This window comes from Ylistrum balloti, unplaced genomic scaffold, assembly GCF_031769215.1.
Source record: "Ylistrum balloti isolate Yb309-2 unplaced genomic scaffold, AGI_CSIRO_Ybal_v1 Utg370902, whole genome shotgun sequence".
NCBI classification, from domain to species: Eukaryota; Metazoa; Mollusca; class Bivalvia; order Pectinida; family Pectinidae; genus Ylistrum; species Ylistrum balloti.
The window spans coordinates 39,779-56,999 of NW_026782512.1; the positions used below are offsets into that span (position 1 = coordinate 39,779).

A 17,221-nucleotide genomic window follows, 5' to 3' on the forward strand; every position below is an offset into this window, starting at 1 on the left:
ATTTATTTTCATTGATTTTGTGGGCACTCTTCATCCAAAATCTCTTATGTCCATGAAGTCATGAAACAAGTTTTAAACAGAATTATTGTGCTAAATTAATCCATGAAATCAAGTGTCCAAGAAATGGCATGTTTTGAAAAACCACGAAAATTGAGTTCCACAAAAATTTATGATTTTACAGTACCACTGCAATGATAATATCATGTAGAAATGCAACATTTGATGATATAACATATATGTATCAACAGTGTGCTGTAAAAAGGTAAATCAGCATATGCCCACAAATGAGGTGGGTTATCTTTTTGCATTACAATATGTAAAACATTGTCAATGTCATAATGATCACATTTTTCATACTGTCATCATTTGTGCAAGTAGTATCACAACTCTAGATATTGTTGCTGGTTAATCCAGGTGAAGTCAGTGGATGATATAATCTCTCTGTTGCCTTGATCTTGAAGGAATGTGAGGAGCTTGCATGACACACCATCCCCTCAGTTGCCACAGTTCTGTAGGAATGTGAGAAGTCTGTATAACACACCATCCCCTCTGTTGCCACAGTTCTGTAGGAATGTGAGAAGTCTGTATGGCACACCATCCCCTCTGTTGCCACAATTATGTAGGAATGTGAGAAGTCTGTATAACACACCATCCCCTCTGTTGCCACTGTTCTGTAGGAATGTGAGAAGTCTGTATGGCACACCATCCCCTCTGTTGCCACAGTTCTGTAGGAATGTGAGAAGTCCTATGACACACCATCCCCTCTGTTGCCACAGTTCTGTAGGAATGGGAGAGGTCTGTATGGCACCCCATTCCCTCTGTTGCCACAGTTCTGTAAGAATGTGAGAAGTGTGTATGACACACCATCCCCTCTGTTGTCACAGGTTATGTAGGAATGTTAGAAATCATGACACAACATCCCCTCTGTTGCCACAGTTCTGTAGGAATGTGAGAAGTCTGTATGGCACACCATCCCCTCTGATGCCACAGTTCTGTAGGAAAGTGAGAAGTCTGTATGGCACACCATCCCCTCTGTTGCCACAGTTCTGTAGGAATGTGAGAAGTCCTATGACACACCATCCCCTCTGTTGCCACAGTTCTGTAGGAATGTGAGAAGTCTGTATGACACACTGTCCCCTTTGTTGCCACAGTTCTGAAGGAGTGTGAGAAGTATGTACACACCACCCCTGGTGTTGCCTATGTCCAGACGTGCTATGAGGAGTCAGATTTTCCTGCCATTTTCCTAGCCCTGGAGATACCTTTCTTGATATATCTACATTCCATCAATTAAGTTACTTCTTCATACTAATAAAGGAGTCATTTCTTTTATGTACCAGCTGAGATGCCACTATGAACAAAATGAGGGAAACAAGATTAGAAATAAACTTGCGGGTACTGTAGATTCATCAAATTTTGTGGGGGATTGTTGATTTTGAGAATACTCTAGATCCCCCACTTCAAAGATCCATGAAATTTTAAAACTAGTGTAAGTAGATTTATTATACTTTTCTGCAAATTCAATATTTATTGTTTGAAAAACCATGATAATTAGATAATGAAAATATAAGATCATACTGTTTATGTTGCCATCTTCTGGCATGCATCCTCTCTCAAAGAGATATTAAATGTAAGTGCTGACACACAGATAAAATTGAGGGCACTCACATTTTTGTGCAAGTGGAGGACGCTGATTAAAGTTTTGAAAGGAAGAAAAATATTCCAGTTCTTGGAAATAATAACTAACATATATTTAATTCAATGACTAATCTATAATATTCTGTTTTGTACAATACATTTGCGAAAGCGAACATCATCATATAAACCACCATTTTATTCTGTTGAAAGAGGCGATTGGCTTTGAAAAGGATCGATTTGGTGAAGTTGCCTTCTATTTACCTTTGGTGTCTTGTGGTGTGAGAGGAGTCTCTATGACTTTCTGCAGGGCATATATCCACTTCTCCATGTCCTCCTTTGTCTCTGCACACAGGATGAAATCACGACCAGGCATATGTAGTGTGAATGGGTATCCATGAGTCACCTTGACATGTGTTGCTGTCATGCTAACAGAAAACCCTCCATCTCGGTGTCCTATAAAGCGTTCACCCCTTGGGTATGGATTCTGCAATACAGCAAGTGTTTAAACAAGTATATAGATTTTTTAAACCAACATCCAATGCGGTATTCAAGAGCTTGAGTAAAATATTAATGTATTCAACCGGAAACTCTAGACACGATTATGTTACAGACACGAAATTTTAAACAAAGGACAATAACTTTATAATGGTATTGATCAGGGCCCTGAATTCGGTTCACTGCACACTGCATAAGTATGATCAATGTATTCACTAAGTTTCATTATGCTTGTTTAAATGCAAGCAATTTGATGTGCTCTTGACACAATATTTTAACAAAGAGCAGGAACTCTCTACTTCAGGAGTCAAGGGCCCTGAATTTGGTACACTGCATATAGCCTTAGTATGACCATTGTATACACCAAGTTTCATGATCCTTGCTTAATCATGGGCAAAGTTATGCTCCAGACATAAAACACCAGATGAAAAGGCTGATAGACAGAAAGATGGATGGACGGACATGGCGGTGACTATATGTTCCCTCGAAAAATTAAGGGGAGCATAAAAAAGACGTTTCTGTGTCAAAAGTGCTGACACAATCTCATACTTCTTATAATATTAAATCATGCTTGACTACAAGACAGTATCATTTCTGCTGAAAATCTGTTTGACGCAATGAAATTGCTATACTTTATATTATACTTCAAGGTTGTTTTGATAAATGATAACTACCTCACTTCATATACAGGTAACTTTCTGAACAAATTTCTAAAATTGAGGACTCAATGTTAAATTGTGTAAAGATACCTTTATCTTCAACAGAGCTTTCTTCCTGACCATATAAACTTTCTCTCATCCAGAGAAAACCTGTATTTAGTATGAAGACAAACCCTGAGAAACCATAAAAAATGTGACAGCAAGTGTCTGAATAACCATGGTACCTGGATGTAAAACATACCAACTTATCTTCATAATACATCAGCTTCCTCTTATCCAGAGAAAACCATCGCTTCCTGAAAGGTTCATGTTTTGGCCCCATCTTGCTTAAGTAGCCTTCCATTAGAAAATCCTGTGTCAAATCTTCTGCTAACTGAAACAGAAGATCAGTGGGACTATATAAAATTTGTTACAATCAGAATCAATGAATATACAAATGGCAGTAAACAATATTTACTGAAAAGTCCTGGGGCTTAAGTTCTTTTCCAAAAATGTATACTTTATTTAATTTTGTTAATGAAATCCAATAGGATTTTAATCCCTGTCACCTTTTATCTGTTAATCATTTTGCTGACAAACAAATTTGCAGATTAGAGTAACAACAAATTAAACTAAATAAAACCCACATGAAAATCTGATTAGATAAGTAGAGATAAATACTGATGTCAGCATTTGAAATACATTTAAGTTTAAGCCATACATTTCTCTCTGAATTATGATGAACAGCATTCTATATTAAAAAAATAAGAGGCCTAAAGTGCCTGTATCTTTCACCTAGATTAGCTCGGCTGAAATTGCTTCATTTAATCTAAAGGAAAAGAAATTCTAACTATCAAAGCACACAACACAAAATATGCTTCATTGTTCATGACTAGTAGCAATTTGTAGAAAAAGTTGACACACGGACAACAGATGCTGTGGAATGGCAATAACTCACTTGGCCCTTCAGGCCAGGAGAACTCATTAATCCAAGTTATTAAAATGCCATTTATCAGTTATCTTATGTCACAACAAAATGAAAATCTTTTTCAAATATTCATTGTGAAATATATATATATATATATATTCAAATATTTCATGCTGTTCTGGTTGACTTAGACAGAAATAGATATCTAAACTTGTTTAAATCGAAATTTTGTAAGTTACTCACATCTTTTTCATCTCTATCTGGGAAGGCTATTTTCCGTCGCTCCAGTTTGGCTGCCCGGATAGCTAGATACCAATCAACTATGTCCTGCCAAGTCAAAAGTATGAGTAAAGAAAGAAATCAAGCTAACATGATATGTGGTTTTTTTTATCTTTAAAACTTTATGGGCTTTTTCTTTGTCTTCTTTTTTTTTAAATTAACTACATGTAGAGCATGCAACTAATATCAAAATATGATCATCTTTAAATTTGCTCACTAATGTGCTGTCATGATTACAGATTACAAAATCAGGTCTATAGGAGTATCAGTGAACTGATGAATGTTCACCAAAAAATGACTTTATTGGACACAAATTATTTCAATGGACAAAAATTCTGTAATTAAGGGGTTGCAGGCCCTGAATTTGGTGTTTCATGCTCCTAGTTGAAATGCAGGCAAAGTAATGCTCCAGACACAAAGGGCAATGAATGTAATTAAGGGGTTGTAGGCCCTAACATTGGTACAATGCTCATTGTCTTCATATGACCAAGGTACACACCAAGCTATGTAATCCTTGCTTAACTGTTGACAAAGTTATGTTACAGACACAATATGTTTAATAAAGGGCAATAACTCTGTAATTGAGAGGTCGAGGGCCTTGACTTTGATACCCAGCCTATTGTCTTGGTATGATCAATATATACACTTAGTTTCATTATCCTACTGTAAATGCAATCGAAGTTATGCTCTGGACAAGATATATTTAAGGACAATAACTTTTTAATTGAGGAGTTGTGAGTCTGGAATTTGGTACACTGCACATTGTCTTAAAATGGTTAATGTATCTGCCAAGTTTCATTATCTTATTTTAAATGCAAGCAATTTCAAATTTTGTTTTGACACAAAATCTAAACAAAGGGCAATAACTCTGTAATTAAGGTGTTGTAGGCCCTGAATTTGGTACACCACATAGTTTGAACAGATCTGAACAACAGCTTTTGAGAAACTATGTGGAAATGAAAGTGCTGACAGACACTGTGATTACTACTTTATGTTGAGCCATAATCAGGTAGGTTGGGTGGTGCATTGGTAACACCAAAGGATTTTAATTAGATTCTATGTCCTTCAAGGTCAGAAACAGCATGTACCTACCATCCCCAACTTATAATTCTAACTAAGCTTGAATTGTTTACACTTGAAACTAGACTCATTTTCTTTAAAAGTTTCATTTTCCTGTATAATAATTATCAAACTTTATCACTCCCAATTATTAAATACGAGACCCAGGAATCAAGAAATCATCGATTTTCATTAAGCATCTCATGTCTCTTTTATCTGTGTATTTGATTCTTCTGTATATGGGTATTGAGAAGAAATCTCAGTCAACTGTCCCTCTTTTTGTTCTCACCATATGGTTCCTGGGGATCAGCTAGGTTCAATATATACATAGTTTTGTTTATTTCCAATGAAATCTAACAAATTATGCTCAGAAATGTAATTTTCTAGTATAAACTATAGTAAACTTGAACTCCCATCCTCCCCCCTACCCAACACCCCAATTCTTCAATGGGGAAATGGAAATATGAGATCATGAAATTCACAATTTATAAAAAGCACCATAAGATCCTTCCATCCAACAAGAGTATTTGATCCTTTCATTTCTGAGTCTCAAGGACAAGATTATTGATATTTCAGTCAACTTGACCCTTTTTTGGCCATATCTCAGGCTACTGAGGCACAAACATGGTAAAATCAACAGTTTTGTTTAATATTTGACCTTGAAAAGTTACATCAAAGTTGGTTCGATGCTTTTAGAGAAATTTGAAATGTCAATAGTTCTCAGATACAACAATTATCTCCATTTAAAGTATATGTTGAATGTATACATTTGGCTGTTTATGTATGTACACAATAACCATTTCCTCATTGTGAACCTATTCATGTACATATGTAAGTTTCCTGGTTGAGGTACTATAAATACCTTGGAATCATCACTGTCCACAAATATGTTCCTGGTTGAGCCCTTCAATAAGTATGTGATCTGCATTCCATGGGCGCGTTGCATTTTGTCTGGTACAAACACTAAATTAATATCATCTAAACAGATCTCTGCTTTAGGTTTGTTAGTCTGAAAAACAAAATCAAATTAGTGTCTAAAAGAGCTTAACTTGTGTCAATACAAACTGTATTCATAGACTATTAATGAATAGGAATTGATATGATGTAAGTAATGATCATGAGAGTATGGAGAAATCTATAAAATACCAGAGGATTCATAACAATATAACTATACTTCTCATGGAAATGAAGCTGAATGCAAAGATAAGACTAGCTGTCAAATCACTATTATAATAGCCAACAAGGCAACAATTAACAGAGCATACCTTATCTATCCTGAAAATAAATTTAGGGGGCAATCATAAAAATTCTATCTCATAGACAGGGGGTAGATCTATTACGGGACAAGGAGCCAAGTGGGCCAACATACAAATTCTGACTCAATGTCTGGAAGGTAGGCATACTACAGGACAAGGAGCCCAGTTAGTCAACATACAAATTCTGACTCAAAGTATGGATTGGACTTAAAGAAAATTTTCAAATTATTACTGAATAGTAATAAATATTGATGAACTCAGTACTAGAAATAGTATACATGTATATTAGGCACTAGACATGGTATACATGTATATTAGGTCCTAGACATGGTATACATGTATATTAGGTACTAGACATGGTATACATGTATATTAGGTACTAGACATGGTGTACATGTATATTAGGTATTAGACATGGTATACATGTATATTAGGTACTAGACATGGTATACATGTATATTAGGTACTAGACATGGTATACATGTATATTAGGTCCTAGACATGGTATATATGTATATTAGGTATGGTGTACATGTATATTAGGTACTAGACATGGTATACATGTATATTAGGTACTAGACATGGTGTACATGTATATTAGGTACTAGACATGGTATACATGTATATTAGGTACTAGACATGGTATACATGTATATTAGGTACTAGACATGGTATACATGTATATTAGGTCCTAGACATGGTATACATGTATATTAGGTACTAGACATGGTGTACATGTATATTAGGCACTAGACATGGTATACATGTATATTAGGTACTAGACATGGTGTACATGTATATTTTGAATTAGACCTGGTATAGATGTTTATTTGGTACCAGACATGGTGTACATGTATATTAGGTACTAGACATGGTATACATGTATATTAGATACTAGACATGGTATACATGTATATTAGGTCCTAGACATGGTATACAAGTATATTAGGTACTAGACATGGTGTACATGTATATTAGGTACTAGACATGGTATACATGTATATTAGGTACTAGACATGGTGTACATGTATATTAGGTACTAGACAAGGTATACAAGTATATAAGGTACTAGACATGGTGTACATGTATATTAGGTACTAGACATGGTATACATGTATATTAGGTACTAGACATGGTATACATGTATATTTTGAATTAGACCTGGTATAGATGTTTATTTGGTACCAGACATGGTGTACATGTATATTAGGTACTAGACATGGTGTACATGTATATTAGGTACTAGACATGGTATACATGTATATTAGGTACTAGACATGGTGTACATGTATATTAGGTACTAGACATGGTATATATGTATATTAGGTACTAGACATGGTGTACATGTATATTAGGTACTAGACATGGTATATATGTATATTAGGTATGGTGTACATGTATATTAGGTACTAGACATGGTGTACATGTATATAAGGTACTAGACATGGTATATATGTATATTAGGTACTAGACATGGTATACATGTATATGGTATACATGTATATTAGGTACTAGACATGGTATACATGTATATTAGGTACTAGACATGGTGTACATGTATATTAGGTACTAGACATGGTATACATGTATATTAGGTATTAGACATGGTATAGATGTTTATTTGGTACCAGACATGGTGTACATGTATATTAGGTACTAGACATGGTATACATGTATATTAGGTACTAGACATGGTATACATGTATATTAGGTACTAGACATGGTATACATGTATATTAGATACTAGACATGGTATACATGTATATTTTGTATTAGACCTGGTATAGATGTTTATTTGGTACCAGACATGGTATACATGTATATTAGGTACTAGACATGGTATACATTAGGTACTAGACATGGTATATATGTATGTGGTACTAGACATGGTATACATGTATATTAGGTACTAGACATGGTATACATGTATATTAGGTACTAGACATGGTATATATGTATGTGGTACTAGACATGGTATACAAGTATATTAGGTACTAGACATGGTATACAAGTATATTAGGTACTAGACATGGTATACATGTATATTAGGTACTAGACATGGTATACATGTATATTAGATACTAGACATGGTATACATGTATATTTTGTATTAGACCTGGTATAGATGTTTATTTGGTACCAGACATGGTGTACATGTATATTAGGTACTAGACATGGTATACATGTATATTAGGTACTAGACATGGTATATATGTATGTGGTACTAGACATGGTATACAAGTATATTAGGTACTAGACATGGTATACAAGTATATTAGGTACTAGACATGGTATATATGTATATTAGGTATGGTGTACATGTATATTAGGTACTAGACATGGTGTACATGTATATAAGGTACTAGACATGGTATATATGTATATTAGGTACTAGACATGGTATACATGTATATTAGGTACTAGACATGGTGTACATGTATATTAGGTACTAGACATGGTATACATGTATATTAGATACTAGACATGGTATACATGTATATTTTGTATTAGACCTGGTATAGATGTTTATTTGGTACCAGACATGGTGTACATGTATATTAGGTACTAGACATGGTATACATGTATATTAGGTACTAGACATGGTATACATGTATATTAGGTACTAGACATGGTATACATGTATATTAGGTACTAGACATGGTATACATGTATATTTTGTATTAGACCTGGTATAGATGTTTATTTGGTACCAGACATGGTATACATGTATATTAGGTACTAGACATGGTACTAGACATGGTATATATGTATGTGGTACTAGACATGGTATACATGTATATTAGGTACTAGACATGGTATACATGTATATTAGGTACTAGACATGGTATATATGTATGTGGTACTAGACATGGTATACAAGTATATTAGGTACTAGACATGGTATACAAGTATATTAGGTACTAGACATGGTATACATGTATATTAGGTACTAGACATGGTATACATGTATATTAGATACTAGACATGGTATACATGTATATTTTGTATTAGACCTGGTATAGATGTTTATTTGGTACCAGACATGGTGTACATGTATATTAGGTACTAGACATGGTATACATGTATATTAGGTACTAGACATGGTATATATGTATGTGGTACTAGACATGGTATACATGTACATTAGGTACTAGACATGGTATACAAGTATATTAGGTACTAGACATGGTATACATGTATATTAGGTACTAGACATGGTATATATGTATATTAGGTACTAGACATGGTATACATGTACATGAGCTAAGTGACAGAGAGTGTAAACACAAAGGCAACAACTTTGTAAACTGTAAATGAAAATTCAAACTACCTAATGAAAACAGCTACAACTGAGAATAGAAAATTTCACAATTTCCTTGTAGCATTGAAAATTGAAGGGTAAATCTTTGATAATATAAGTTTAAATCTTTAAGCAAGGCAAAAGTGTGATTAAATTCTACTGACTAGATAATGTTACAGTTTTTCTTTTAATTTTTAATAACAAATAAGACTTACAGTTGTGTCCTTCTGGTAATAAACGATCTTATTTTCCGTTCGGGAAAGAACAAATTTCCTACGGTTGTATTTGTTGTCATCTTTTCCCCTCTTCAACAAAATGCCTTCTTTAGTTGGAGAGGTGTAGGCCAGCTGTTTGTCGACATTATCAAATTCTTTTCTAATGTACTTGGCATTAACCCATTCTTTGTGTAAAATTCTGCAAGTAAATGAGTGTGGTTAGTCATGCTGGTGCTTCAATTTATTTCATCTCATTTATCTTAATGCTTGGACTTGATCAGTAATATTAATAAATATACACAACCAACATACTTACTGGGGATCGTTCTTAGTTGGCTTTCTATAGAAGGCAGGTCTGTGCTTTTCATGTAAAGCATTTGCTTTCTCATTACCTATAACTTCCATTGTCTACAAGAAATATTGAGAATTAAACAATAAACAAATATTATTTCAATACATTACCTCAAATTCAATCAACCATCGCACATGTGAAGAATGACTTTTTAATAGTTAGGTAAACAGGAAAGTTTTTCAAGTTAGATGGAAACAGGAAGATTTTACATAGAATGTCTCATCATTATCTTGTTTTAAATCTACCTGATCCTATTTCTTTGTACAATAAATAAATAAATACAAATTGAGAAAGAACCTTACTAATTTTTTGACCTCTTACATATAATTATTTCTCTAACCTATTTTTCTAACCTATTTTTCTAACCTTGACCTTACCTGTCTATTATCATCATTATTATTATTATGACATTCTTAATGGCCCGTCAACACATAAAAGGTCATTAGGGCCATCAAAAACACACAGCAATCCAAATAGGAAATAACATCAAACAAACTAAAATGCTAAAATTTTTGAATGGTTACATTATCACAAAAGATTAAAATTGTAAGTCATAGTCTATAGTACAATCCAACATGTACTGAGGATTATCTTCGCCTTTCAACATATATGAATGAGTAAGGTATGTATGGCTGACATTGTATGATATGTATGGCATTGTGTTACAATAACAAGGAACTAACCTTGACAAATGTTACTAACTGAAAAGTGTAGTATTTCCTAACTGGTATATTTCCCCTATAAATATTAACAAATTTCCTGTCAAGAAAATAAACTGAAAACATGTAGATTTTTTTTCCAAAATTAGAGTTAATTAATATATTTTCAATGAACGTATTTTCAAATCATGCAATCATGAAAAAGATATATCTATGTAACCTAAACATTGTTATATTTTATTCCTAAAATGATCATGTATATATTTTTTCTCTTTCTCTCTTTTGAATTCTGACCAAGGCCTATCCAAAGTTTCTCCATTTCTCAAAATAAGTAAACAATTCTAATAAATTTTGATTCCAAGCAGCAAGTAGACTTATTCTAGGACTATAAAATAGTATTTGTTAGGAATAGGAGTTTTCACTTAACACTAATAGCTAAACCCCTGTGGAGGCCAGCACATCGTTCACACAAGAAGACTCCAAGAGTACAGGAAGCCCTGTGTTTAATACAGGTCTATTCTTATCTTGTATTGCAGGGTCTATTAAACAATATATCTATCTTGTATAACAGGGTCTATAAAATAATATATTTATCTTGTATAACAGGGTCTATGAAACAATATATCTATCTTGTATAACAGGGTCTATAAAATAATATATTTATCTTGTATTGCAGGGTCTATTAAACAATATATCTATCTTGTATTGCAGGGTCTATGAAACAATATATCTATCTTGTATAACAGGGTCTATAAAATAATATATTTATCTTGTATAACAGGGTCTATTAAACAATATATCTATCTTGTATAACAGGGTCTATGAAACAATATATCTATCTTGTATTGCAGGGTCTATTAAACAATATATTTATCTTGTATAACAGGGTCTATGAAACAATATATCTATCTTGTATAACAGGGTCAATGAAACAATACATTTATCTTGTATAACAGGGTCAATGAAACAATATATTTATCTTGTATAACAGGGTCTATAAAAGTATATATATATATCTTGTATAACAGGGTTAAAACAATATATTTATCTTGTATAACAGGGTCTATGAAAAAATATATCTATCTTGTATAACAGGGTCTATAAAACAATATATTTATCTTGTATAACAAAACAATATATATATCTTGTATAACAGGGTCTATAAAAACAATATATTTATCTTGTATAACAGGGTCTATATATATAACTTGTATAACAATATATCTATCTTGTATAACAGGGTCAATATATTATCTTGTATAACAGGGTCTATTAAACAATATATCTATCTTGTATAACAGGGTCTATGAAACAATATATCTATCTTGTATAACAGGGTCTATATTTATCTTGTATAAAAACAATATATTTATCTTGTATAACCTGACTTTATCCCCTTTACCCCCTCCCCAGGGTGAAATGTGATACCCTGGGGCCATGAAATTCACAAATTTGCTAAAGCACTTTAAGGTACTTCTGTTCATTAAGACTATTTGATTCTACAATATCTGGGTCTTGAAAAGAAACATTTTTTGAAATCCATGTCAATTTGACCCTTATTGGCCCTGCCCCTCAAGTCCTTGAGTGATTGCAACATGAATTTGAACATTGGGTCAATCAAGCATAAAATGTGGGTGAGATCCAACCTCTGGAACATAACAGTACCACCTGTAAGTACTTTCATACTTAACCAATGTCAATCTTCATAACAGGATACTGAATGATGCGAACACAAACACTACAGATGTAGAATAGAAGAACTAACCTTTGTTGTGAGGAGATATGAAACTAGCCATAGAAATAAATCATATAGTATCTATCAGAAAAAAAAATGTCTAAGAAAATATTAACTTTCAAAAATATGTTTCCTAATCGTTAAGCAATCAATGGAAGTGCAGTCCAAATGTGATGAAAAAAGTATTAATAACACATATATCAAAATATCTTAGTGAAGGGCCAAGTGAGCTCTTGGCATACTACTGTGTCTGTCGTTCGTCTGTCAACTTTCAACTGTCAACAAAAATGAATCTGCATATACAGATAGACAGATATGCAAGGCAATCATTTATAGGAATATCGGTCTCTTTAAAACTTTAGGATGTTCTCAAAGTATGCTTTCATATGTAGATTACATTGTTCATTACAATTTAAAACATACTATGATTCAAAACCCAACTTGTTTACAAATTGCACTGGGATCATAATCATAAAGAGTAAGTTAACATAAGGGATAATACATTACTGAGAAGAAATTTGTATATGCACACTGCAAAAGTAAGATGAATCCAGAGTAGACATAAAACCAGAGTACATCTTAATAAGGTCAGCACTTTGAACTTGGGTCTAATCTGCTTATATCTATATATGATATGTTAGTACTACATAAGCTCAAGGAAAAGACGTTGTCTATACACAAGGTCAAGTGCTGGTGCTTTCAACCTCGTTAAGTTCCTCACAACAGAAGTCATATGCTTCATACTGAAGTTTCCTCTGGATGGTTGTATATTCATAAAAATAAAATCACAATGGGCATTTTCTCTTTTTTTGGTTTATTTTCACTGTGTAATGTTTATGGATACAAATAATTCTTTCATCAGAAGTTTTATGTGTTGCATTTTATTTTCTTGGTTTGTCTGAAGCTATAAAAACAATTGATGTTTTGAAACAACTACGCTTTTTTATACAGTCATTGTAGACTCTTAACATGGTCCTGACCATCTTCACAAACATATGTAAAGGGGGCTATCAGTATGGTTTATCAAGTACTTCCATGTGTCACTATGGAATGAGAACCACTCTTAGTCATTACAGGATGATAATCTGGTTCAAATAAATCTACAGATAAGTATCAGTGACATACATGCCATTATAAACCTTGAAACAAATGCTTGATGTTTTTGACTGATGACAAGAAAACTTCAGAAATATGTGTTAGGATTGATCAGTACTTGAATTTAAAGACTGGTTTAAACAACCACACCATTAGTATGTTTCACTTTTTATGACATCACCATGTCCGAGTGTATACACACTAGTGGGCCATATTGTCAGCCTTTCACCCTCTGGGCTGTGGTCATCAATCATACTGTCCAGACTCACCTCAATGGGAAGTCTGCAATTGTATGATCAATAACAACGGAATTTAAGAGCTTACCTGTAATAAACACACCAAAGGGCACTTCAATAATATAAATCTGAGACAGACAAACAGATATTGGGGAATTATCAAAAAGTTACAAGAAAATTTTTTAAAAATTTAAAGATAAAGAATTGATTTTAAAACGAAATATCATATGTATCTTTTATGTCACTTTAATACCTTCATTATGCCTTATATTGAGACGACTCTTTGAAAGAATCCTTAAGAATCTTCAATATCTAGAAACGTTAAAATTGAGTCCTTAAGAAATGAGAGATTTAAAAAATTTATATGGAAAAAACTACATCCTTCTTGACACATCTCCATTCAAATTAAATAGTTGGTTTTGGTTCCATGTCACCAATGGCATTCTCTAAATATTTCCTAACCCCATATCACAAAATAAAACACAAAAATACCACCTGATAGGCGTTTTTAATTTTATCTCATATCACTACTAAATAACCTGTTTAATGTATGGGAAGGAATGTTTACATGAGATTGAAAACCTGTTGTATATTATTAGAACACACATGATATACCAGTATCTGTAGATTTGTATATATGTACACAATACATGAAACAGCAATTTCATAAATAAAAGTACATTAGAAAATACTTCCTGGTTCAGCTTCCACAGTTATTTATTTAAAGTTTCCACTTCTCCGATAGAGATTTTTAAAAAAATCTTTTTGAGTGACCATGAACTCTAAGGAAGAAAGGTTCTTCTGATTATCATATAAGATTTTTTTTTTCTGGGGGGTGGGTGGGGGGACAATGGCATTTGTCTGTCTGTAATGGTGAAGGATTTGGGGTAGTTTAACGTTTAACAAATAAACATATAGAAGTGGTACAAAACTAAATATGTATGAAATGAAATGATGATATCATTAAGAAGAACCACACATACTGCAGAGGGGGCTAGAGGGTGTGGGGATGGTAACTGTTTCAGGATATCTCCTCGTGTACATGTAAAACCTTATTGTTCCCAGCACAGACCATACAACATTTTTCACCATGTATATGTCTCAAATATATCAACTTGTCATCAAGCTTAGATGACTGAATGAAAAAAGGCATATTAGAATATTAGCTGTTTGCACTACACAAGAGATCCCAGAGGGATTGTCTTAATGACACAAAATTTGAAAATACCAAATTCAAGACAGTCACCTCTCAGCCATTTTGTTTATGTGATCAGTCCCAAAATCAAACAGGCACAAAAGGGGCCAAGGAGGATCTACATATGCTGCTACCAGGATTCTAACGAGGGTTATCAAAGTCACCACATCAGTTACTAATCCTTAATTACCCTCCATTGGACAATATTCTATTTGAATATGTAATATGAAGTTGGATTTGTTTGATGCTAATTAGCATGCCTGGTGGTTTTATTGTTTAAATTGTGCTTCTTTGCACCATGATATTACTCATTTGGAATAAACAATTAAGACTTACATGATGAATATTAGCTATAAAACATAAGATGCTCATCGTTTCATAACATCTGGTCTTGTACTTTTCCATAGCATGCATGTAGATCTTTCTGTTGTTCATACATTTCATCAATTTTGAGTATGGGTTAAGATTCTGTTGACAGGCTGTGGTACCAAGGTACCTTTCAACTTAATGAATATCAAACAAGTAAGCAGTATATAAAGATATACGGTCTATACAGATAAGGACTGTGGTCACCAATTCAGACATGGTCTTCTTATAAATTGTTCAAATTTTCAAAACTTTAAAGGTTCCATCAGAAACAGATAATAATAAATGATATTTTCATAAATCAGTTTGTCATAAAGATGTCTGTTTGGCAATCTGGCCTCACGATATAGTGTACGTCATAGACCTTAGGAATATTGCTTGTGACACCGGGACTGACATCTTTACCATCAGTCAGTCATGAGTTCGTCGACATCAACGAAGTATCAATCACAGAGTCATGACCAAGGACGAAATCATTCCTCAGTTTACAAATACAAGCAGATTATTAAATAAAACTTTACCTGATTCTCCACATTCAGCGCACATGTTATTTCCTGGTATTGTTGTCAGCAGGTTCAGAAGCCGCTGCCTGTTCGTGTCCGCCATCTTTGATCTGGTAGATTACTCATTTAAACTACCGCCTTCTAAAAATAGAAAATAATTTCTCGGGGAATCCCGTTATTGACGTCACATTGACGAAAGGAGGTAAGCAAACAGTAAGTGGCTAAACACAGCAATATCGTATATTTTTTCACAATATACCAGTAGAGGGTTGTTCAGGAATCGAAGTTAATGCAGCCTCACACAGGCCATAATGACACGAATCTAAAGACAGCACCGTAGTTGATTACTTGACGTTTAGTCATGCCTGTATCATTGGCGCATTAGTTTCGGACCCCATTAGAATAATTTTAAATGGCTACGCTTTGTTGATGAATTGTGCTCATATTTTAAGATTTATTTAATAACTGATGAGTGTAATACCAGTGTTTTTCTAAATAATTATCCGCAGGTCCGACCTCTATTTTGCTCACCTGAAATGATCGACATGTGTATCGGACATGTGAATGCAATTGGGTTTCTGATGACATCACTAAATCAGACATGTTTAAGATCGGTTACAGCAGAGACATATATATGTGTTATATATGTCTCTGATTACAGTGAGCCAGAAGTACAAATGTATTACATAAAACCATCATTTGAACGAGAATGACATTCTGAAGACAGACAAAATCAAAATGAAATAATGGTGAGAACATGGTGCATATCAGTGTTGATGTGTACACCTTTTTTTAAAGGATTACATTCAAATTTTTATCTTTTGGTTGATTTTTCTCAAATGAATCTTTTTTCCTGGCAAACTTCTTTTTTAATAACACAAACTATTAAAATGAAGTTAATTTTCATCAGTTGATCTACAATTCATTTGTTAATTAAAACCAGAAATGAGTCATCTAAAGTGATAACTTAATTAATGATCACTACTTTTTCTATATAAGATGTCCTTGTTTGGACTTACGTACCCAAAAAATTGCAAGAAGGTATCACCTATTATTCCTGATCGATTTTCATTCACTGGACAGGCATTGGAGAATGGATTCATTGGTTATTTCATCATATGTGGGAGGATGTTTGATATGTAAAAATGTATACTAAGAAAAAATTCACAGGTTTACTAAGAAAAATTATTTAAAAAAAAAATCATGATGGATGGTGTTTTAATCGCAAATTTTCATTCTTGCTTGAAGCCTAACATGATGTAGCAACCAAAATT

The 17,221-nt window shown here is 33.3% G+C and overlaps 1 protein-coding gene across 1 annotated transcript; it reads right to left on the reverse strand.

Moving 5' to 3' along the window:
* Positions 1-1,286: 1,286 nt before the first annotated feature.
* Positions 1,287-16,050, reverse strand: LOC132559377 (arf-GAP with dual PH domain-containing protein 1-like). Its single transcript, XM_060223984.1, has 10 exons — positions 15,966-16,050; positions 15,187-15,196; positions 11,245-11,314; positions 10,123-10,214; positions 9,807-10,005; positions 5,897-6,043; positions 3,940-4,023; positions 3,031-3,162; positions 1,897-2,119; positions 1,287-1,348 (listed from the first exon to the last, which is right to left on the reverse strand). Exons 1-10 carry the CDS (start codon positions 16,048-16,050, stop codon positions 1,293-1,295), a joined length of 1,098 nt encoding a protein of 365 aa, XP_060079967.1. The 3' UTR covers positions 1,287-1,292.
* Between the last annotated feature and the right edge of the window lie 1,171 nt (positions 16,051-17,221).